The 24141-nt window shown below is 38.9% G+C and overlaps 1 protein-coding gene across 1 annotated transcript; it reads left to right on the top strand.

Annotated features, from left to right (window-relative positions):
* Positions 1 to 1023: 1023 nt before the first annotated feature.
* RB195_011955 (uncharacterized protein) lies at positions 1024 to 24026 on the top strand (the record flags this gene model as incomplete). Its single annotated transcript, XM_064193595.1, has 31 exons — positions 1024 to 1163; positions 4872 to 5010; positions 7994 to 8056; positions 9528 to 9651; positions 9917 to 10037; positions 10887 to 11021; positions 11357 to 11503; positions 12720 to 12839; positions 14081 to 14156; positions 14240 to 14344; positions 14411 to 14488; positions 14659 to 14772; positions 15896 to 15969; positions 16030 to 16129; positions 16253 to 16339; positions 17860 to 18014; positions 18080 to 18162; positions 18496 to 18608; positions 18711 to 18829; positions 19099 to 19190; positions 19271 to 19344; positions 19511 to 19597; positions 19778 to 19881; positions 19995 to 20072; positions 20950 to 21027; positions 21113 to 21276; positions 21421 to 21566; positions 21715 to 21886; positions 22188 to 22343; positions 23495 to 23607; positions 23907 to 24026. The coding sequence occupies 31 exons, from the start codon at positions 1024 to 1026 to the stop codon at positions 24024 to 24026; spliced, it is 3477 nt and encodes a 1158-aa protein (XP_064051178.1).
* Positions 24027 to 24141: the final 115 nt, after the last annotated feature.

Here is a 24141-nt window from a genome sequence, read left to right as displayed (position 1 = left end):
GCCTCACACAATTTTTACGCTGCTCGTTAGCACTTCTTTAAAATTTGCCTGCTCGTAGTGCTGCAATTGTCCTGACATTGTCTGGAAAACTCTTACAACAGACTGCTGCTTTCTGACTGCCGTCAGCAAAAATGTGGCGTTTTTCGCGAACAGAGGCAAATGTTTGAAAAAAAAAACCGTAATACGATATATCTGAATAGAAACTGGATCGCTTAAAGAAAGTTTATCACGAATGTTGGGACCTATCCACGGCAATAGATTGCTAAGGGTGTACATCACAAGTATGGTAGCAATTACACTCAATTTCCCCTGATAGCCGTGAAAAACGGCGTGGGAAACTGCCTTGTTGATCGAATTTCCCTACGAGACACCTGGCAACGCGCCGAGTATGCGAACGCAAGCATACGCAGCGCGTCTGCTGGCGAGTGGGGGACCAACGTGCTACTTGATGCGGCCTCTCCCGTGCGTACATGGTACGTTGTAAGGTGTCTCGTAGTGGGATTTGATCGAGTGGGCTGCTTCCCACGCTCCTCTTCACGGCAACTACAAGGAATTGAATGTGATCACTCGCTCTAATCTATACCCCTACGCCTATCGTTTAGTGTGCCGATCCTAACATTGTCGATTTCGACGGATGTGCTGCCTTTAAACATCGCTTCAGGTGTTTTTTAATGGAATTTTCCAGCTGCTGTTGTGTGTTTCTGGATGAAATATGTGAGATGTCAAAATATTGACGTCTTTGTGCATACGGTTAAATCGAATGCGTCAGCTGCATCCATAAAACCTGCATGAAATAAATTGGTTCCTGGACACTTCACCTTCTTATTCATATCCCACATGCGTTCGTTCGGCAACTTTTATTCGTTTACACAACCTTTCAACACACCGATTCGTAACACTTATTCGGGAAATTTTATGGTTGAAAATTTGGGAAATTTTCAATTTCGAGCATTTTTGATCGTGATCGATGATCGCGTCGAGAAAAAGCGTTTTTCCTCTTTTACAACACACACACACAAACAGATGTCTACACGACTTCTCAATCCGGACGACGCGGACGATTCGGACTCATCGGATACCTCCACGGATTCGCCGGTGAAAATCCCCAAAAGATCGGCAACAGTTTCGCCAAGCACAAGAAGTCTGCTAAGAGAACATCGACGGTAAATTTTTACTAATTTTTTCGTCTCATTTCATTTTTTCCATCTATCATCTCTTTTTTTGCCTCTAGATTTGTTATTTCTTCATTATCATGGCTCTCTTCTTCAATTTCTTACTTTTCTATTGCGGAAAATCAGTAACAGCAACCAAATTCCTTGGATTTCGAGATTCCCGCAACCTTTTTTTCCTCGAATTTTTCGAAAATTTCTCGACCTTCTCGAACTATCTTCGTTATATGGTACTGATTTCAATTCTATAAATAGAATTATCAGAAAAAAAGAGACAGTAGTAAATAAATAAGATTATAGACTCATAAAAAATTCTAGAAATGAAAAATATTCGGAGCCACAAATCAATCAAATCAATGCGTCAATCTATGGCTCTTTTCTCGTCTTGATCTAAATTTTATTGATTTTTCTGATAATTTTCTAGTAGAACTGATTGCTTCTTAATATGTATGTGTGAATAAAATTTGACTTGAATTCGGAATTGAATTTCCTGAAAGAAATCTGATTGATTTGGAAAAAATTCACTCGAGAACAGATCCAAACATTGTCGAATTTTCTTCACAGTGGATCCGGCGGACGGATTTTCCCGCCTACAAATATGATCGATTTTCATAGTACCGGCATGGAGGAGATGTAATCTCGTACGTAATTCCGTTTCCCTCTTTTTTTTTGCGTTTTTCTCCTACCGTAACTTTAAATTGTATTGTGTAGCATTTTGTTGGTGAATTATACTGGACACATGAAATTGAGAATATACTTTTTCTCTGGTAGTTTGGAAAATAGAGGAACATAAAAAATACGAAAAAAAATAACAGAATAAAATAATAAATGACATAAAATAGTGCTAAACTTTATAAAATCACATTAAAATCATACATAAAATCAAATTTATAAAATCAAGCCAAATTCCACAGAATCCCTCGAATTTGAAGAGAAGTAGTGTCACCTTTGGATCAGGGTTCAAGCCGAGGTTTTAAAATTTTACGGTTGTGAAGGCCCCGGTGGCGTGAGGCGATATATAATGAGGAGAAGGTGTTCCCCCACCTACTTGGCGGTCTGTATATTCGTCTGTTTCTTTGTTGTCTGTTTGTTTTTATGTATATGTTTGTTTTTCTGTTTGCTTACCTGTTTGTTTGTTTGTCTGTTCGTCTGTCTGTCTGTCTGTGTGTCTGTCTGTGTGTCTGTGTGTCTGTCTGTCTGTGTGTCTGTGTGTCTATCTGTCTGTCCGTCTGTTCATGACTACACTTTTTCTGTGTTTTTATGAATGTTCGACGTTTTCTAGCTGGAATTGTTAGCAATGACGGCTACTGTACTGACTGTAGAATCTCTGTCCTCTTCTCGGAATCCTATACACCATTCTGGATACTAAATTTTTAGAAATTTCTTCAAAAAAAAAGTTTTTCTTAACATTAATTTTCCTAGAAGTTCTCCTCGAAAATTAACTTGTTTCTACAAAGCGTTTTTCCTAAACGTTCTCCTAGAAAATTAGATTTTTTCTTATGAAGGTAAGTATTTCTTTCCACTTTCTTTTCTGTATTATTTTTTTTCACGAAACTGAACATATTCCTTTCATTTCCTACCTCATTTCCTACCTTATTTTCCTCAACAAAAAAAAAACAGAGCCTAAAGCATCTTATCGCTTTCCCATACTATTTACACTGCTTATTACTCTCGCTGGTTCATTTTCCACGACTGGTATAGCACCCACTCTTCTTTCTGGAATTGATTCCTCCTTGATGGATCCACATCCACAAAAGAAAAAAAAAGTTGAGAACCTTCGAGAAAATGGCGCTACCGCGGTTGCCGCTTTTCTTCGGTGAATCATGCGCTTTAAAGCACTTTTCGGTTCGGATTGCTATTGATTTTGAAATTGATGGCAGCCAGCGACGATCTCGTGCTCTCGGTCTCGTGGATTCTGAAGTATTTAAGGCTAAGGCAAATTCAACTGTACATACATGTGTTCGTGTGTTTTCCGTCCCGAAATCATTGCTTCTCTATTTTTTCCTATTCTATTTTTCTCTTATTTTTATTCTTATTTTCTTTTCTATTTTCTTCTTATTTTCTTATTCTTTTTTAAAAATTTTTCTCTGATAATTCTGGAAAATTATCTCTTCTCTGGATTTATGTTTCCTTGTTTTGACAACGACAACGTTTTTGGTGAAACTTTACTGCTGGCTTTTTCAGTTAACAATTTTCTATTTCTATTTCATCTATTCCCTTTATAACAATTTTTTATGCATAAAAAAATTGAAATTTGAAAAAGGTGCCTAAATTAATTCTTATCTGCTTAATTTAATTCTTATATGTTCACTGAACCCAAATAGGTGCATTCATGTTTTCTTGTTGTCCTAACGAGGTTTTAGTGAAACTTTATTATTTGCCTGACGTTTCGACAAACTCCTCTTTATTAAAGGCATCACACCTCATCTGTGACACACCACAACTCATCTTCCATGGAGAGATTCCAACAGTCTACTTCCGTAATACGCACCTTTAACCCCTCTGGCGGTTATGACGTAACATTATATACGTCATGGAGTGCACCCTTTGTGCAGTCGTTCGCACCTAAAGGCACCCCCTCACGAATTTGGGGTGGTATGGATTTCCGATGGCCGAGGACTCGTATAAAGGGATCGTAGATTATGGAGAGAGGGGTGATTTCGTCCATTTCTTGCTAAATGGCGTAAAAAACGACCCGGAAGATGCTGCATGTGCATGCGGCTGGCGCGCTCCAATCGAACTCGTTGTAGAAAATAGCGCCCCGGAACGCTCGAAGCTCCATCTTCCGGGTCGTTTTTTACGGCAGTTAGCAAGAAATGGACGGAATCACCTTACTCGCCATAATCTACTACTCCTTATTCGAATAATCCACCTCAAATCGGTACCATCCCAGATTCGTGGAGTGATGCCTTTAAAGGCCTAAAAATGGTTCGAGGTCCATTTGATGCTATCCACATCCCATCAAGCTTCTCCTCTCTCCTCGCGAAGCCTCAATAGGGAGGCTAAGGCTGGTGAACCACCGCATTCTTACAGATTGTCACCTAAGGCTAATGAGATCCACGTACTGTACAGTATCCTTAAGGATTGGGTTCTGGATGGTGTTAAGGAACTGCATGTAGGACAATCTTATAGCCGACAAGTGTCACGAACGGTAATAAAGTCATTAGTAATAGATAAGTGCTCATTTTTGTTATTCACGGATGGATTCCTGACGGGAAATCCAGAATGTGCATTCTCAGAAGGAGCGTTTGGGTGTTTTCTGAAAAGATTTTCAAGAGAATTTTTCGGAATCGAAGATTATTTTTTTGAGTTTCTGGGAGAAAATTGAGTATTCAATCCGAGGATAACCCGGTCCTCGTTTATTTATTGATTTTGCCTCTCTTTTAACATTTCTTTGCTCGGTTTTTCTCATTTATTTTTGGTTCCACTGCTTCTTTCTTTATATTGTGTATGGGACAATTTTATAATTCAAAGAGTATTACGAACAGCAACCGAGTGATTAGTAATTGACCCACAATCATTCATTTCTGCAATATTCATTATTCCTGGATTCCTGAAAGGAAATCCGGAATGCTTTCAGTCCCTTCCTAACCTTTATTAAATTTATTATTAATTTATTTTTTATCAGTATTTAGTTGTTTTTGTTAATTACCTGTATACTTTATTAAATTCCCGAATGAACTACAGTACCTCGATTTCCAGGAGACGATCCGATTTCAATCTAGATGGTGAAAAAGAAAAACGTCGACGAAGTATGGCCCGTAGCAGTAGGGAACATAGTGTCGTCCGACGACATCTGCGTAAGACCAGTAGTGAGCCGAACGTAGAAGGAGTAGGAGTGGTAAGTCATGAGTCTAGATAAGAAATTTTTTTCTCCTCTTTTAAAAATCACTGATTTTAGTAATTAATTTGGGAATTATCATCAATTATTAATTATTAATTACTTATTTATATTTATGTTTTTATATTTGTATATTTTTTATATTTTATTTACATTTATATTTTTATATTTTTTACATCTATATTTTATTATATTCTATGTATATTATATTGTATTTATTTATATTATTATTTATTATTTATTTTTTGCATGTTTATTATTATACTACCTATTATATTGTCCATATTTATTATTTATATCATATTTCATTTATATTTTATCATCATTATTCATCATGTTACTACTTATCTTTATTTATTACCAGTTTATTTTTTATTATTTTTTATTCATTATTTTAGCACAAATAGCTAGAATGCCCAACTCATTCTTTTGCTTCGTAGCTAAGAAACTCGTACACGAACCTTTCGTACGAGTTTTCCATTTCCGAGTAGGATACTCGTACAAATGTTGCTTCGGAAATATGTAAGGGTATGATACTGAGGTTTTCACGGATTCTCGTATCTTGAACTAAAATATGACAAGCGCTCGCATATCAGGTTGTTCCATAAGTTTTTTTTTCGAATCAATAATCTTTCTTCTAATAATTTTATTTTTTTATAATAAATTTTAGTTCACAGGGACTGGAGTCTTAGCTCAAGAAAAAACGACAATTTATTGGATTATATACAAATATACATAAATAATAGCAATTTTTTTCTAAATTTAAACACACAAAGAAAAAAAAAACTGTAAGTATACTGTAACTATCTGAAAAAGCACTTTTTTCTCTACAAGGTAGCGCTTTTGGATCTATGGCGATTGATTTTCTTTTTTAATTTTTAGATCAATATTCGTCAGATCGATAGACGAAGCTTTATAGCACTATCTGCTGACTATCTCTTCTGTTGGCTGTAATATCTTTGTAGCCGAATAGAAATTTTTCAGAAATTTTAAGAAAAAATAAATTTACTTTTAAAAATTAAAAGGTCAAATTAAAATTGGATTAAAACTGAAGTTTATTTCGTAGAAAATAGCAATTTTTTCTAAATTTAAACACACAGAGAAAAAAATAACTGTAAGTATACTATACTGTATACTGTAACTATTTGAAAAAGCACTTTTTTCTCTACAAGGTAGCGCTTTTGGATTTATGGATTTGTCAGATCGATAGACGAAGACGATATTATTATGTATTTTGTTAACTAGAATATTTTTGTAGTTGAACAGAATTTTTTCCAGAACTTTTAAGAAAAATTAAATTAAATTTAAAAAAAATTAGAAACTTATAAATTAAAATTGAATTACAATTAGATTTAAATTGAAATTTATTTTAAAAAGAATAAACAAATAAATAAACTTTATCGGACAATCTGACAAAGTTGCAATGCACAGAACAAATCTCATGGATGTAATGGATGATCCACGGAACGATCAAAGTGCAGCTGAACCTATCAATTTCGAGCTCGAGCTTGGACGAGTTTACAGCACGCCGCCCTTCCCAAAATCTATACACTTAATTATACACTTAATATATGTATAGGTCACGGTATCACGTGAATCACGTGAACATCACACAACGTGGAAATGCTATGAACTCGTCCTTCGTGTTGGTTTGTGTTGACATGTATCGAAAGAGGAGCAAAGGTAAGGGGGGGGGACACTCAACACTGCTCTAATCGAACTGGACACTGGGGCGCAAAATTGCAATTAAAGCACGAAATCGGTCTTTAAGAGCCAAACAGACTTTCCCATTTAATGCCTAAGAACGGTATTGAGAAGGCGATAGTTTGCTAATTGATAGTTCATCATTAGAAGTGAATAGTTGGGTCAGTTGGGACCCTAAAACCTAGGAGTTCGTGTTCAATGGGACCCACAACATTGAGGATAATAGGCTATTCACAGAAAAAAAATTATTTTTTTTTTTTTTTTTTTATTTTTTTTTTTTTAAAAATTTTTTTTTTTAATTTTTTTTTTTTTTTTTTTTTTTTTTTATTTTTTTTTAAAAAAAAATAATTTTTATAAATAAAGAATACAATAATTAAGAGAAGATAGAGGTGGAACTATCAATCCTTAAACTTCACCACGCTCTCCACTACATACTTATTACCATACCGTACATATTCTACGATCTATTACTGTTCAACGGTAAAAAAAATGACCAAAAATTGCCTCAGTAATGATTTCTCGACAATTGGCGGCACTTGACAGCTGAGAACGATTTTTTTGCCCTGGGAACGATTTTTAACTCTGGGAACGCGTTTTGTGCTGTAGGAACGATTTATGTGCTCTAGTAACGATTTTTTTGACCTGAGAACCATTTTTGTGCCCTGAGAACGATTTTTTATGCTCTAAAAACAGTTCACCTGCTTTAGGAACGGTTTGTGTGCTTTGGGAACAATTTTTGTGCCGCAGGAACGATTTTTGTGCTCACGTCTGCTCTAGGGACGAGTTTTGTGCTTTGTGAACGATTTGTGTGCCCTGAGAACCATTTTTGTGCTCTGAGAACGTGTTTTGTGCTCTAGGAATTATTTTTCATGTTCCAAGAACAATTTTTGTGCCGTAGGAACGAGCACTGCCTTCACTCAACTTCCTTTGTACCAAAAAAAGATAAGAATATGCATTCTTTCAACAACGATTTCCGGAAATAATATGATAATAATAACAAAACAACTAATAATAATGAATGATAAAACAAAACAACATGAGAATGAAATAAGAAAAAGAAAAAATGAATAATAAGAATGATTATAAACGGCGGGTAGTGACGAGACAAAAATTACGTTTAATTTGCTGAAAAAAAGAAATTAAAGAGTCACGAGATGAATTTTTGAAGAAAATTTTGTTTTTTTAAATGAATTTTTGAATGAAGGAGTTACAGTACGTAGTGATCCAGCCAAAACCACAGTATTTCTACAATTCGCAGCGATTCATTGCAATTTTTCAGATTGACATCATTGCTCTCAGCAAACTGCTTAATTCCATACCAAAATTCACCACACCACAACAGGTAAGCGTACTTACTTGAAGTTACTGGTTACTTTTCTGAGAGTAGAAACAGACTTGGAAGAGGAGGATGCTGAACTACCAAGTCATAGCTTTTTTGTAAGGACAAAACACTTTTAATTTGATTCCTTCTCCCAGAAAATTCCTTTGAAAACAAATCAGATGCACTGGTTACATGCAAGGAATCCCAATCCTTGACAGAGTACACCTAAAGGTCGCAAATCACAGAATTAAGGTATTTAAGATCTTTTCAGAAAAGGATAGGGTTAAGGGTGCAGAGTCGCCCCTGAAAAACGGCGTGGGAAACGACCTTCGGTGATCAAATTCTCCTACAAAACACCTGGTAACGCGACACCTCTATACCCTCAGGTTGCCTCAACAACCTATTTCTTCGTTTGGCTCGGATAGGCTGCTAAGGAAACCTCGTTGATTTTCGTTCATTCGCTTGAGGACGCAACGAGTGTAAAGACACGGCGCGTTGCTATGTGTCTCGTAGGGAGATTCGATCACCAAAGCCGTTTCTCACGCCGTTTTTAAGGACAGTTTGAGGAGAATTGAGCATGCACACACTCATACTCGTGATCTACACCACTAACTCTATCTTTCCATGGAGAGATTCCAACATCGTCTACTTCCGTAATACGCTACCTTTAACCCCTCTGGCGGTTATGACGTATACATTATATACGTCATGGAGTGCACCTTTTGTGCAGTCGTGTCGCACCTAAAGGCACCTCCCCACGAATTTGGGGTGGTATGGATTTCCGATGGCCGAGGACTGTACGGGGTCGTAGATTATGGAGAGAGGGGTGATTTCGTCCATTTCTTGCTAAATGGCGTAAAAAACGGCCCGGAAGATGCTGCATGTGCATGCGGCTGGCGCGCTCCAATCGAACTCGTAAAAAATAACGCCGGAACGTTCAAAGCCGTATTTTCCGGGCCATTTTTTCGGCAATTAGGAAGAGATGGACGGAATCACCCACCTCTCCATAATCTACGATCCCGTATACGAATACTCCACCTGAAATCCGTACCATCTCAGATTCGTGGGGTGATGCCTTTAAAGGGTTAAATAGCAACAGACGACTTTTTTTAGGCAGAAGTAGGGGCGGGGCACGACGGGCGGTATGCAAGGGTAGTTATTACAGAGGACCTCGCTGCGGGTAGGTGGCCGCCGACCTTTAACATCTGGAGGATTTGTAGGATTCGCTTAAGAATTCCAGAAACGAGTTTAAGTTTATAAGCTGCCCTTAGGGAATGCTTGAAATAGTGCGATTAACTCAAATTTATAAGAACTTAAGCACTACCGCCTTAATTTATGCAATCATGCTGGTTTAATGAATTTTAAGTTGGCTATGCCTGGTTTCCACATTCTTTTTCGTTCACAAGCTCCCTTACTACCCTTTCCTTTAAATTTTTTGTTGCCTTTCCATATAAAAAGTAGTTGAAGCACCTCTGCCTTCATCTGAGTTCAGGATGACTCTGATTCTGGCGGTGAAGACGTAACCACTGAAATCGAGGAACTACGCGATGCGGCAAAATCGATCCAATCGCTCCAGCGAGTGCTGAAAATGCCACAACATTCTTCTGATCGAGGAGGTAAATTTCACTAGGAGTTCGGCAAGGATCACAGGATTCGCCGATTCTCCGAGAAAACCACGAAGAAAACCACGTTTCTCCTATCTTTGAGGAAAATTCTTTTCAATTTCCTCATCAAAACGAGCCCTAGTTTTAAAGTACTTCAATTTCACCCCATTAGCAACTTTTGTTAACTAATAAATTTTTGTAGAATATAGGAAATACGAGGAGAAATAGAACAGGCTCATAACTTATCTTTGGATATTATCAATGGTATTTTTTTCAGTTTTCTCTGATGTCGACGAATCGTCGATCGCGGCAGATTCAAGCGTGGACGGACGAGTTTCCGGTATATCCACTCGTCTGGGTCATCCAAGAGGAGTGATGCAATTTCTCCCCTCAATGGGGTACGGTATTATGAACAGATGAAGAGATGTGGGAAGAAGAACAGCATGATCTCCAGCAGCTTCGAACAAATTCAAGCATTCGTATATTCGTGGAAAATTCCGAACTTTCCTAACTTTTTTTGAAGAGTTATGATATCTTGTGAAACTCCGCCAAGACCAAATAAAAAAAAATAGAAAAAAATATTTTGTCGAGAAAACTCCGACTTCTTAAATGTAAAGCGTAAATGTAAATCCTTCATATTTTCAAGAACCGAACAAATTCTCAAATATTTCTCCCACTAACAACCAAGTCACCGACTAAACAAATGAAATTTGATTACTGTCTTCTTTCTTCTCAGCTCTCCTGTATCTTTTTTTCCCTGCTCCAAATTTTCCATGAGAAATAAATTTTCAAAACTCCCGCCATTAGTTTCCACAAATTCTTCAAAGCGCTTTGGTAAAGCTGTCACTGTCGCTGGTTTCAGGTGGTTCACGTGAAAAATTGTCTCGATCGATTTAATTTCTGCGAATTTTTTGTTAAGAGGTTTATGTGAGAAGTGAAAGCACGAGAACGTTGGATTTCCATCTAGGAGTAATTTCGAAAAATTTGTCGATAAATCAGCGATGATCAACGATGGATCGATCCTTTTTGAAAAATCACCTGAGCAATGTACGAAGCTATGTATGAGGCTATTTTCGATGATTATTGATTAAATTTGATTTTTGGTTATTGACATAGTTTCCTACGTTAAGAACTTGGTTGGAATTTACTTATTTATTTGTTTATTTATTTGATTTGTTAACGATATAGCGGATTTTTCAGTTCTCAGCGTATTTTTACTTCATTCCCCAATGAGATCCTGGTTATAGGAATGAGATCTTTATCGCACCGGCGGACTCGTACAAAAAAGCATCATTATCCAGGAAAACGTCAGCTCCGGATGCTTTTATCTCGCTAACAGATATTCTCTCAGGCCCGGAACAAGCAATAAGTCCACGAACCAGGTGATTTGTTCATATGTTGTTTGAACAAATCGATTTAACACATAAATTTCCCCGATTTCTATTGATCTCATTTGTTTTATTGACATTTTCGATACTATGGTTTTACGTCAATGCCAAATATTCTCGTAGATGTTTTTATTTTCATTCATTTCTGTTCATTTATCATGTTTATGGATATATCTTTTTCTTTCTAAAGTATCTATGTATAAAGTAGTATAAAGTATAGAGTAGTCTATGTATAAAATAGTATTCATGTTTTGTTTTTTTTTTCTAAAGAAAACACTTCCGATTATTATTATTATTATTATTATTATTATTATTACTGTATTTTACAGACGTCGTGGAGTGGTGGACGATTTGTTTGGAACGCCATTGGATCGAAAAAGTTCCGAAAGTTTAGCTGGAATCAGTCGTTTCTCGAAACTTCTGCGTAGTTTTCGATCCGGGCAAAGTTCACCGGAACCGCATCCAACGATATCTTGGTTGGTGGGATCAGCTCAAATCATTTTATTTCTAAATGTAGTGAGACATCCAAAATTAGTTCAAATCTCTATTTTTATTTTCTCTTTTTTGTCACTTTTCAAACTTTTTTGACACTTTCAAGCAAATAAAATATTCTCGGATGAAGAAAGTAAAACATCGAGATACGATGTATCTATACAAAACTGAACTGTGTCAACTCAGTGTTTTTATCCGCCCAGACAAATCTTGTGACAATTTATCGACCCCGGAGAGATGAAAGGCTTGGTGAGCACTAGGGCGGATTCGAACCTCCGATCGATCGTGCAGACAGTGGAGCCTCTTACCGACTGCGCTACACCCACCCCTATAAAATTGATTATTTAAAAAAAAAACGTTCATTAGATCTTTTAGAAGAAATTAGTTTGGTGTGGATACAAATAAAGAAGAGTCTATTTTTTTTCTAAATTCGTTTTTTTTAATCAAATTAATGAAAACTTTTAAAATTAAATTAATGAAACGTCCACAATTTTTCTTCTAATTCCGTTTCTTTTTTAATCAATTTCGTTCAATTTCAATTTTTTAATGGTCACTTAATTCAATGGAAGTATTTACTGAAGTTACTAAAGAATAATTCTGTTGAGAAGATCACTTCAGTACGGATATGAGTTAGGAAAGGCCGAATTTTCCAATTTTTCTAGTGATTATTGATTATTTGATTAATGATTACCTGATTTAGTGGAAGTATTTACAGAATATAGGGCGGGTGTGCTGCAGTCGGTTAGAGGTCAGTTGTAGCCACACGGTCGAAGGCTCGAAACCGCCCTAGTGCAAACCAATCCTTTCCTCCGGGGTCGATAAATTGGTACCAGACTTGTCTGGGAGGATAAAAACACTGACTTGATCATTGGCTGGTTGGTGCATCCTAAGTGGATTGATCCTATGGATGATAATCCTAAGTGGCCTAAGTATTTGTACTATAATACTTAAATAAGGGCAGGTGTAGTGTAGCGGTTAGAGGTTCCGCTTCCTGCACGATCGATCGGAGGTTCGATACCTTCCAGTTCCAAACACGAGTTCCAAAACCTCAACGATTACGAATTCCAGTAAAACGCGTTGGCGCATCCCGAATGGATTCATACGCCAGTGACTTTGACTTTATCTTTATTTACAGAATATTCGAATTCCTGAAAATATCTGCTGGAAATCTGTCAAAGTTCTGTGTACGGATCGTTTCAGGCGTCCCTATGGTTACTCAGAATCGGCTGGTGAAGAATGCCGTATGGAAGATTCATTGCTTCAGGCCGACATACTACTATGGAAAAAACGATCACGTGCCAGTCTTAGGAAACATTACAGGTAAATCTGGGATTTGGATCTATTTCTGCTATACATAAAGGAATAAATAGGATTTATATTCCTCTGATTATCTGCCATGAATAAACAAATAAACACAATCATATACATGATCATCATCATACTAATTATGTATGTTATTTCGGATAGAAATGAGAAAAATAAGAAAATGTCTAAATAAAAACTCAAAATAGCTAGCAAAGACTCTAATTAGAGCCTTACGCAATTATTTATCAATTATCAGCCCCTATTTTCCTCCTTATTAACCTCAAAATCACCATAAGAAGTATTTATGCACATAAATTAATGTCAATCGTTGAAATTTCACTCAGTCAGGGAGGAGGAGGAACGAGAGAAATAAACCAAGAGTAAACTTATTCAAAAATTCTGTGAATATTACTTTTAAAAAATATTCTAACAGGTAAAAATATATCTCAACCATTTTAGGGGGAATTAAAGTATATAATTAATTAATTTAGTTAATTAAAAACTTAATCTCTTCAAAATATTTAAAGTACAATTTTAAAGTCTGCTCCTCTCAAAAAAAAACTAATACTTTATTACCGGCATTAAAATTAGTTAATTTAAATTTGATTAATTAAATTTTATGAACTGAACAAAACCAAATTTCTGCTTTACTAACCTTACGTTCTATTAAACCTTATTAAACTCTATAAATTTCTATCAAATTACTCAACCTTAGTTTTTTTCCGCTTTCACATCCAGGATCCTGTGGTTCCGAAAGTGTTAAAGGCATCATCTCACGAATCTGAGGTGGTGCAGATTTCAGGTGGAGTATTCGTATACAGGATGGGAGACTACGGAGAGGGAGGTGATTCCGTCCATTTCTTGCTAATTGCCGTAAAAAACGGCCCGGAAGATGCGGCGCCGCACAATTCTGGCGCGCTCCAGTCGAACTCCTTGTGGAAAATAGTGCGCCAGAACGCCCGAAGCTTATCTTCCGGACCGTTTTTTACGGCAATTAGGAAGAAATGGACGGAGTCACCCTCCTCTCCATAGTCTCCCATCCCGTACACCACCTGAAATCCGTACCACCTCAGATTCGTGGAGTGATGCCTTTAAACATTGTAATCGTCAAGGTACACCCAATTAGGTCCAACTCCTCCAAAAAATCTTTCTTCAAATGATTGAACTGTACTGGAAAGAAAGCGTAATTGAGCAGAAATTTTAAAAATACAAAAAATAATTGATTTTACCACCAAACTACAATAACTTAATTTTAGTGTAAGAAACTTGGCCGCCCGCGAATTATTCGACACAGAAAAGTCATTTGTGGAAGGGCTTGAGTTTTTGGTTACGGTAAGTCCCCAACGAGCTCTAAACTGAAGTGTTTTGTTTATGGAATCCAGAGAAATCAAAGGTAATATTTCATTATTTTCCAGAAATATATGCGCCCTCTGAGACAACCCCTCGAGTGCACATTAATTGAACCCGGGCTGGCGGATAAGATCTTCTACAAGGTACCAGAAGTGCTTGCACATCATCAGGTAATCAATAAACGATCGATAACTGATGTAATCACGATTAAATCAGCTAAAACTTCTATCTCGTAGGTTCTTCTTGCTGCTTTAAGCTCAAGGATTGAGGAATGGAATAAGGACAGCGTTATCGGCGACGTATTGTTGGCTCATGTAAGTCGCGGAACGATCAATACCTATGTTAACCGTGTGTTATTCAATAAAACGTTGCATGTCAAAGATTTCCCCGCAGATTTTTTTTACAAACATTGTTATGGTGGTTATGATGTTCTCCCATGTATTTGCTTTACTGATCTTTATTGATCGACTATAGATCGTTTCAGTTTGCTAAACAATCGATGATCGAGACCTATATATCATTCGTGGACAATTTCAAATACGCAAAAGGTGCTATCACACAAGCTCGAGGAAAACCTTCGTTTGAAAAGTATTATAACGTGAGTTAATTATAACTGTTCGCTAATTAAAAGCGACATGTCATGATACTGACGATATTGGGTCCCGCCACGAAAAGATGAGTGAAGTCCACGAGTAGGAGCGTTATCATGCTCAGTTTCGCTTGGTGATTCAGATAAAAGCGGCGTGAGAAACACTCGTGGGCCCATCGGTGCTGCCTACGATGCAACTTTTTACGCGATATAACGCGAACAATTTCCTCATCATCCATCATCCGCAGATCCACTAATCTAATTCGAACACGTAGCAAAAGCTGCTCCACTCGCACAATCGTAGACACTGCCCTCGTCGCGGACTATCCTCATTCTGTCATTCGTAATAAGTTGCATCGTAGGGGAAACAGTATCACATAATGCAGTTACACGACTTTTTCTGGATTACTAAAAGGAATCAAACGTGATCAAGCTCATGCTTATGAACTACATCCGTACTCGTATTTTTTCGCTCAGTGGTCTGAACACCGTCAATTTCGTGATTTCTCCCTTTAAGTTCCTCTCCCTTTAAATTTCTCCCTTTAAATATAATCGTTAGAATATAGTCGTTCGGAGCTTATGTTTACTCTGACGACTGCGACGCGTCAGCAATGACACGCGCACTTTCTTTGCCTGATGCACGCTCACTCTGTCCTCTGCCCTGCCCTTGCCCTTGATCGTGTGTATTTTGTGATCGTCCACGTGTACGTTAGGAAAAACGCCTGCCCATCTTGTCGTTGTCTGTCTTGTCACTGAAAGCATTTATTTGCTATTTATGTTATTTTTAAATGAATAAATTGACTTATTTATCTATTTTATCCAAGTATTTATATCTTCTCATTATTTATTGTTGTATAATCTTCAAAATGCTGCCTGATCGGAATTCCCTAGTTTTCATGTTGCAACCCCTTGTCACGTGTCTGCGTTCGGCGCATCCACCGTAACCGCCAAACGCGCACCTTTCTTCGAGCAGCAAAATCCACTCCGCTTTTATAGCATTGCTCATACCACTTAGCCATTTGCATCAAAATTCAAAATTTTTTGATAGTGTTGTATTTAATGTCTATTTTCAACCGCAGAAAAAAATGATTTTAAAAAAATGGTTAGGAATTACTGTCCACAACTGTTGCAGAGATGCTGCCGAGATCACAGAAGCAAGCTAGATTTGGATTCATTGCTGATCTCACCCATTCAAAGAGTACCTAGGTAAGTGGGAAGTAGCGCAGGACATTGGCTGCCAGGAAAAGACTCTTATTATTCTATCAGGTACGAATTACTCGTGAAACAGTTGATCAAGCACACTCCCACCGAACATCCTGACCATGAAGTTTTGCTGAGAGCACAACGTCATATTCATAACCTCGCGGTGAGTTTTTTTTTCATATTGCTTTGTGTCCCCTTCAAAAAGTTACTATATGTGGGTCCTACACTGATCAGTCAGTCAGGGTCCCACATTGATTAGGGGCCAAAAAAAATCTCCAGTGTTTAGGTTGCAATCAATCAACATAAGGAGGCAAATGAACAGATGGAACAACGACTAAGAGAGATCGAAGCAATAGTAGATGGACTTGATGACGTGAGTGATTGGATAGGCTTATCTGATACGCAATTTTGCAGAAAAAGAGCGGCGGACTTGTCTGATTCAAACCTTCATTCGGGAAGCGAGTGTGGTACGAGTGTAGTTCTAGGGTTGGGATATAAATTAAAGTTTGAGATTGCCGCCTTTGAATCGCTTAAACCAATTCTGACCCATCCTAAGAGGCATCGCTTCTTTGCCTACAGTTCTCTGGAATTTCTGGCCTAGTTTTTATAGGTTTGACGCCCGAATAAATGCAAAAACCAGGAAGTGTTAAAAATGTTTCCTTTTATCGACTTAACACTCTAGTTCAATTACCTGAAAAGAGCAGAAAGTAGATCAGGGTAAAAGAAAAAACTGAACAAATTATTTTGTAGAACATATAATTCCCTATCGATAAAGGTAAACCGCAAAAAATTTGCTTTTCGGCGCAAAATTCTCACTCAAAAAAAAAACGCCAGGACATACGAGCCAGCCCAATACATCTCAACAATAAGAATCACTTCTAACCGAGGAGAATGCTGCAATCATACCAAAAAAAAACTGTATGGTGCCGTTTTATCGACAGAATGAATGTAATATTATGCAACCAATGCCATTTGAGTTGTATATCAATCATGGATTCTGGTACTTATGTTCACTTAAACGACTGCCATGCACGTACAGTTGAAGCGGAGAAGAGAACTAAGAGCGTTCAACAGAAAAATCTCATATGGAATACTTTAAATGAGCTTTATACGTGCTTGACGATAGCTTGGACAAAAAGAAGTATCGGAATCAATTTATCCACATCCGGGAAATCTATAGTCGGATCAAAACGACAGCATAACACAGTGGATTAACGCTCGAAACTCGAAACGCGGTAGAGGCAGCAGTTGGAACCGAGGTGGGACCATCGTAAACTGCAGCGATGGTTGCAAGAGTTACAGTACCTACCGCTGCGCTCCATCACACCACCTCGAGAGAAGCCGAGTACGCAATTGCACCTTATTTCATGTCGTTTTGACCCTGCCGTAGATCAAAACGACGTGGGTTATGGTTGAATTGCATAAGTAGCTGCGCACGAAGTGGCGCCTCAGGTCCTTCACTCGCAGTTCGACCTAGGTTAGCAAGGATCCCGCCGAGAACGCACAGGGCTTCTGCAATTGCACCACAAGTCAGGTCGTTTCATACCACCAACAGCAGTCGAGCCAAAACGACATGAATCTCGATGCGGTTGCGCTTGAAGCGGGGCGGTGAATCTGACGGTTAGGATCGACATGGGACCATCACGAACTTACAGCAGTGGGTGAAGCTAGCGAGCGACAATCACTCCCGCCACCCTCGATCCTATCCGCGACGCCCCGACGCTTCGAGCGCAGCCGTTTACGTAACTGCACGAAACTTCATGTTGTTTTGACTCGCCTATCAGTCTTCCTCAGTACCTTCACAGATAAAATCGAACTGTATGAATACGTTTCTCAACATTTATCTAGATTAATGACTTTTTCCACACATTCGTATGAATCCTAACACTTCAGCTCGTCTCTACGGGTAGAAACCTCGTCCGCTACGATATGGTGCAGATGCGATGTCGTGGCGATGAGAAACGACAACGATGCGTGTTTACACTTAGCGATCAACTCGTACTAACTAGTGTTCGAAGGAAGAATCCAATGAAAAACACAAAACTGATGTAAGTCTTACAGAAACGATCCGTTGTCGATAGAATACAATTTGAAAAAAACGGTTCTTTTTCAGCACTCAGTCAGCTGATTTTCTGGATAGTAATCGATTTAAACTGATCATCAAGATCTCTCTAGATGATGTTGAAATCGCTAAAGGTATGCATGTTCGTCTAAATGTTATATCGCAAAATTTATCTATTTATCTATAGTCGGGTGGAAATTACCTGAAGCTCGGTGCAGCGGCGTAAGTGGTTGCGCTCGAAGAGGCGTAAGCGGTTGCGCTCGAAGCGGCGCGGAAGAGCGTAGCGGTTCGGGTCGAGAGAGAACCTTTGCTAGCACCGCTGCAGTTCGTGCTGGTTCCACCACGATCGCAACCGCTAGCTGCACTGCGCCGCTTCCAGCGCAGCAGCTCACGCAACTGCGCAACCGAGCTTCATTTCGTTTCCAGCCGACTATATACTCACTCACACTCACGTTCGATAAATTCAGACACGCTCAAGATGTTGCAAGAAACTGAACAAACAATCGACGTCGTAAGAGAGGATGAAAAAGTGATCCGTAAAGTGATGGAACTAGCAAATCTAATCAAAGGCAACAAAGAAGTGAGTTCAACTGTAAGAATTATCAATCAGCTAACGTCTGTAAGTGATTACTAATCTGTATCACCTGTGATATTTTGATGAAAATATTCACGGAAATTTTAGAAGTTAATAAATGTACTGGACGAAATGGACAGTGAGAATACGCTTCGTCTTCGGTGTTTGAATGAACAGATGACATCGAATCCCGATCTCACCACCGTGTATCTCTCCGTTGCTACTGTGTTAGTTATATAGATGCTTGAAAAAGATTGATCGCAAAGTATAGTAGGGCCAAAACGACCTGAAACACGGTGCAGTTGCGTACGCGGAGGCGGTGGGGTGAAGCGTAGCGGTTAGGAGTTTTGCTGATACCATCCATCGCTACAGCTCGCATTGGTCCCACCTCGGTCCCCACCGCTGCCTCCACCGCACCGTTTCGCGCGCGTACGCAAACGCAGCGTGCTTGATGTCGTTTTGACCGCATTACAATGGTAAGATGATGAATTTTCAGGAACGGCATTGAAACTGTTCCATTAGAATTCGGGAACGCTGAGAAACGAGCCGTTTGGGAGATGGCATTTCGGGAAACGAAGACAACGCTTAGTGAGTTCTATCTCGATGAGAAATTTCGATCCGAATCCACTGCTATCTTCTTTATTCTACAATTAACTGTCCGTTTTCAGTTAATCAACAAATCTCAGCACCACCTGCTCAATTAAAATCCGTCATAGTTCATCAGACTCGACCAGGCCTCCAGGTGAAGAGGTTTTTTTCTTTTATTCTCTTAGTTTACTTCCTTTCTTATAATATTTTTATATCATCTTCTATCCATACTTTTCATTATATTACTATTATATATCAATGCTCGCCTTCCGATTCTCAGTCGGCTTCCGAGTTTTCCGATCAAATCCTTCTATTTACAGCTCTGTGCCGCAACGGTGGTTCCCGGTAAACGGCCTGATTCTGCCCCCTTCGTTTGGCTTTGTGCCAGCGACAAGTTCAGTGGACAGGTAACTTTGAAGAGCTTATCTCACTACACAGAAACGGGTAGATAATAGAAGAAGGTAGATAAACCCGACAAAAAAAGATTCATGGTTAGATTCAGCAATCCATCTGAAATCCTGAAAAATAGATGTTTGGACAAGTTGTCATTTTTGCTTTTCTCCCTGAGATAACAAATTGTTCTTCAGGTAGCAGTTGTTTCGCTAGAAAACGGTGATCCATGTATCGAAAGTTGTGCCGGAATCGGAAATGCTGCTGTAACAGCCGCCTGTACGGTGCCACCACCGTCAAGGTAGAACTGAAGTTAATTCCATTTTACTACGTTAGCTCTCGCTGTTTTTTTTTTTTGACGAAAGCAATAAACGTGTGAAAAAAACTCATGAATGAAAACTTTCTCCCTGTCAGGAAACGAAAACGCAAAGTACGATCCCAGAAATCGCTGGATCATCTCTCCAGGATTGAGGCGCTGTTTGACAGAAACAGGTGTGATACTTGGAATATTTCATGTGTTTCTAGATTTTTTTATAAGCTCTGACTATAGCTCAGTATATTTACGCAGTGAATGTAATAATCGAGTCAAAACAGCTTGAAGCCTGTTGCGTAAACGCCCCTCTTGCTGCAATTGGACCACACGGAGGTATAAGGTCCCATATCTCGGTCGCAGCCGCTTGCGCCACTGCGCCGCTCTAAAAGCAGACACTTACCAAATTGCACCGAGCTTCAGATCATTTTTATCTTACGATACAGTAGCCATAATTGCTGTTAGGACCTATGTTTGCTTTGGGCGACAACGAAGCGACCGGAGTACAGTCGAATCAAAACGACATGAAGCACGGACTGTTGCGTAAGCGACTGCGCTCGAAGCAACGCAGTGGATCGTAGCGTTTGGGATCGTGTAAGGATCCTTGCTACCGCCACCCATCTCTCGATGGCGGCGCGATGGAGACAGCGGTTGCAATAGAATTGGGATCATGGCGAACTGCAGAGATGGATGACGGTAGCGAGAATCCTTACACCATTCCAACCGCTACGCTCCACCGCCCTGCTTCAAGCGCTATCGCTTGCGCAACCTGTCCGTGCTTCATGTCGCTTTGACCCAACTATAACTCACGCACCTCCTCTATTATTTGTGGTTCAAGCAAGCATAAGAACGTAACTGAGCAGTTTTTCGCAGAAACACAATAACACAATTTGCTGCATGCTCCATGCTCTATGCTCGATCAGTGCTTCGCGACAGCCAGATGGACACACTTTGCGATAGATAAACTCACAATTCCCTCAAACTCCAAACTAACATACACTGTAATGACCATTCTGGATTCCTACAATGAACTTTTTAAAACGAACTTCTCTCTTTAAGCAGTGGTGACTCTTCCGAATCAGACGACGACAGCAACACCGGTCAAATTAGTGTCTGGATTGGTAATGACGATGGCGAGTGAGTTTTAGACTGATGAGTACTTTTCTTTTCCCATAGCAAGATCGCTTCATCATTGCTGCACGTTCCATAGTTCACAATCCAGAGTGTTCGTCGTGAATTCAACCGAACGTGTGAGAACTCGAGCTCGGGAACGTGTGGCCAGATTGACCTACCCGGTCACTGCTATTGCTGCCGTTGCTGGCTATGTTTTTGTTGCCACATCCAGTACTACAAATGTTCAACTCCTTCGATTTCATGCGACTGCAGGTGATTTCAAATTTTATTTTCTGTATTTTTTTGAACACACTGCACTTTTGGAATCATTTTCAATCCTCCGAGTAGAAGGATTGTAATTTCTGTGTTAGTTTCGATAAAGGTAAACCAATCCCCAATTGTAGTTTTCAAATTCAGAACGTTCCTGGGAGTTGGACTCTCCTACCACAATCAATCATTCGCTGACAAAGCCAGTCTTAGCAATGTGTCAAGTTGGTAGACGTCTGATTCTTGCGAGTGGACATCAAATTCACGCTTTCGATACAGAAGGAGCTGGATGGGAGGTGAATTGAACGATCAATCAATCAAATCAAATTTTAAAATATACGTTTTCTTTTTCATAATCAAGTAATTTTCTAAGTTGGTAAGTAAAGTAAACAAGTTCTCAATTCCTTCATCTCTGTTTGTAATTAGTACCCCAAGAACATTTAGGCACCTGTCGACGTAGTGGTTTCATCAGACTCCGTCTCCTTAATGGCATCATCCGGATCTGTTATTTTTTGTTGTGGCCGAAAGGCCACAAATATTCATGCAGTGGATGCATTTTCACTCAAAGTATTTAATCATTTTGGAATTGCTGCCTGTGTGAGAAATCAATTGGCGGGTGAGTAGGTTTTGATCGGTAGAAATTCATGGTAGGATACTTTCAGTATGACCATGTTTATATACTCTATCTCTATTTTGTTTTATTTTGTTTTGTAACCGTATATATTGTTGCCTCCATTACTCATTTTAAAGCTAAATTTAGAAGCTTAGAAACTCACTTCTGAAGCCTCCTTGTTACAGTATTTTTCTCCGATTATCCATTTTTTGTGTTCTTCGTGGGTGTAAAGGTCACACGTGACATTATCTCAACAACTTCCTTCTTTATAATCTTATTTCTCCACTCATTGCTTATTCCTTAGGTCGTGAAGATATCATCCGCGAACATAAAATGGGTTGCCTTCGGATATCCTGCATCACCGTTGCAACCTCACAGCTATGGATCGGCACTTCGGCTGGATTAGTGATTTCAACACCATTGCACTGTGCAAAAACGCAGCAAAATCCTCCTTTGTCAGGTTGGTAGTTACGATTATTTCGGACATTTCTAGAAACTATAGTCGGGTCAAGCGACATGATGCACGATGCATTTACGCACCCGCTCGAAACGGCGCTGTGGAGGAAGCAATCGGAACCGAGGTGGAACCATCGCAAACTGCTGCGATGGGTGGCGCCAGCAAGGTACCAGTACCCTCCTAACCGCTACGCTACATCGCACCGCCTCGAGAGGAGCAGTGTACGCAATTGCACCGTGCTTCATTTCGTTTTGATCCTACTATAAGTTGTGTAATTATGCAATGATCTTCCTTGTATCTCTTCTGAATTGGAGCAATTGTCGGAAAAGAAGGTTTTGATTAAGAACTGTGCACACTGCTATTTTTAGGAACTAGTAATAAAATGTGATATGTTTCTGTTTGCGATCTGCAACAATTGGCAAACAATTGTATGGTAGCGTCAAAACGACATGAAGCACAGTGCAGTTGCGTAAGCGGTTACGCTCGAAGCGGAGCAGTTGAGCCAGAGCTTGCCAGCGAACGGAGATAGGTGGAGCTAAGGAGAGTCCCACGTCGATCAAAAAACCGCTAGCTTCACCGCGCCACCTCGAGTGTGACTCCCAAGGAAATTGCATCGAACTTCAAGTCGTTCTGGCCCAACTATATCACACGACTAGAGCAAAATTTCTCAGAAATATTTCCTCACAATCTTATCTTTATTTGGTTGTCTTTACTGCTCGTGCATAAGTCTTTGTCTAAAAGGAGATTCTGCGTTGAACTGTTATTATGAATAAATGTATTGTTTCTGTCAAACGAGAATTTTTTTTTTTTTATAAAAGAGGTAAAAGTGGTGTTATGATTCAGAAAAAAAGAAATAATAATTCTGCTGATGCGATTTTACAGCAACAGAGCTCTCTAATCATGACACCATTTTTAACAGCATTATTTTAGAATTTTCTCGTTTGACTTGATGTAATATTTATCGCAAGTGGGAAAATTCTAACGGGTATAGCGATAAAACCACGGGGAAATGATTTTGTAAAGAATACCTAGTCCTATTCATGTGCTATCATACTGGTAAAAGTGATGTTATGATTGCATTTTTGGGTATGCTTTCTTTATTCCCTTTGTAAGAACTCTAACCAAATCTTTTTATACACATGACGGATTTTCAGTTCGTGAAATGGGACATGCTGGACCGTGTCGAGTGCTACTTCCGATCAATGTCGCATTCACAAGAAAAGTCAAACGAATGTCTCTTAACGTACCTTCGCAACAAGCCTCTCAGGTAATTGATTACTACACAGGGAGTTCTTATAACGACTCCACCATGTACGGTAATATCACCGTCGTTCCTTCTAATTAACTAGAACGAGTTATAGGATGCACAAGTATACTAGTAAGAATGATGCTATAGTAATAATAGGAGGAAACGCAGAGGATGATGCTGTGCTTTTTCCGTTTCTTGCAAATTGGACGACCGCTCACTTTCTTTTTCTAATTACTTCAGAATCTTTACAATATTAGTGCCTTCTCATGTCATTGATTATCCGCTGCCAATTTTTTAAAATAACCTATTGGGTTCAGTTGCTGGTGGCTAGTTGTGGTGAAGGTCTCGACGATCGGACAAGTAGTCAAGATCCAACTAATGATGCGATAAATCATTTAATTTTTTGGAAATGTTCACAATTATGTGATCCCAGCTAAGTTGATCCTATGTTTGCTATAAATTAACTGTTATTTCTTTCTTTTCTTCTCAAGTCCGTTTTTCGATTCGAACATCACATCATTAACTTCACTAATCTTTGTTTCTAATCATTCC

This window comes from Necator americanus, chromosome III, assembly GCF_031761385.1.
Source record: "Necator americanus strain Aroian chromosome III, whole genome shotgun sequence".
Lineage (NCBI taxonomy): Eukaryota > Metazoa > Nematoda > Chromadorea > Rhabditida > Ancylostomatidae > Necator > Necator americanus.
This window is presented reverse-complemented; position numbering and strand designations above follow the sequence as displayed.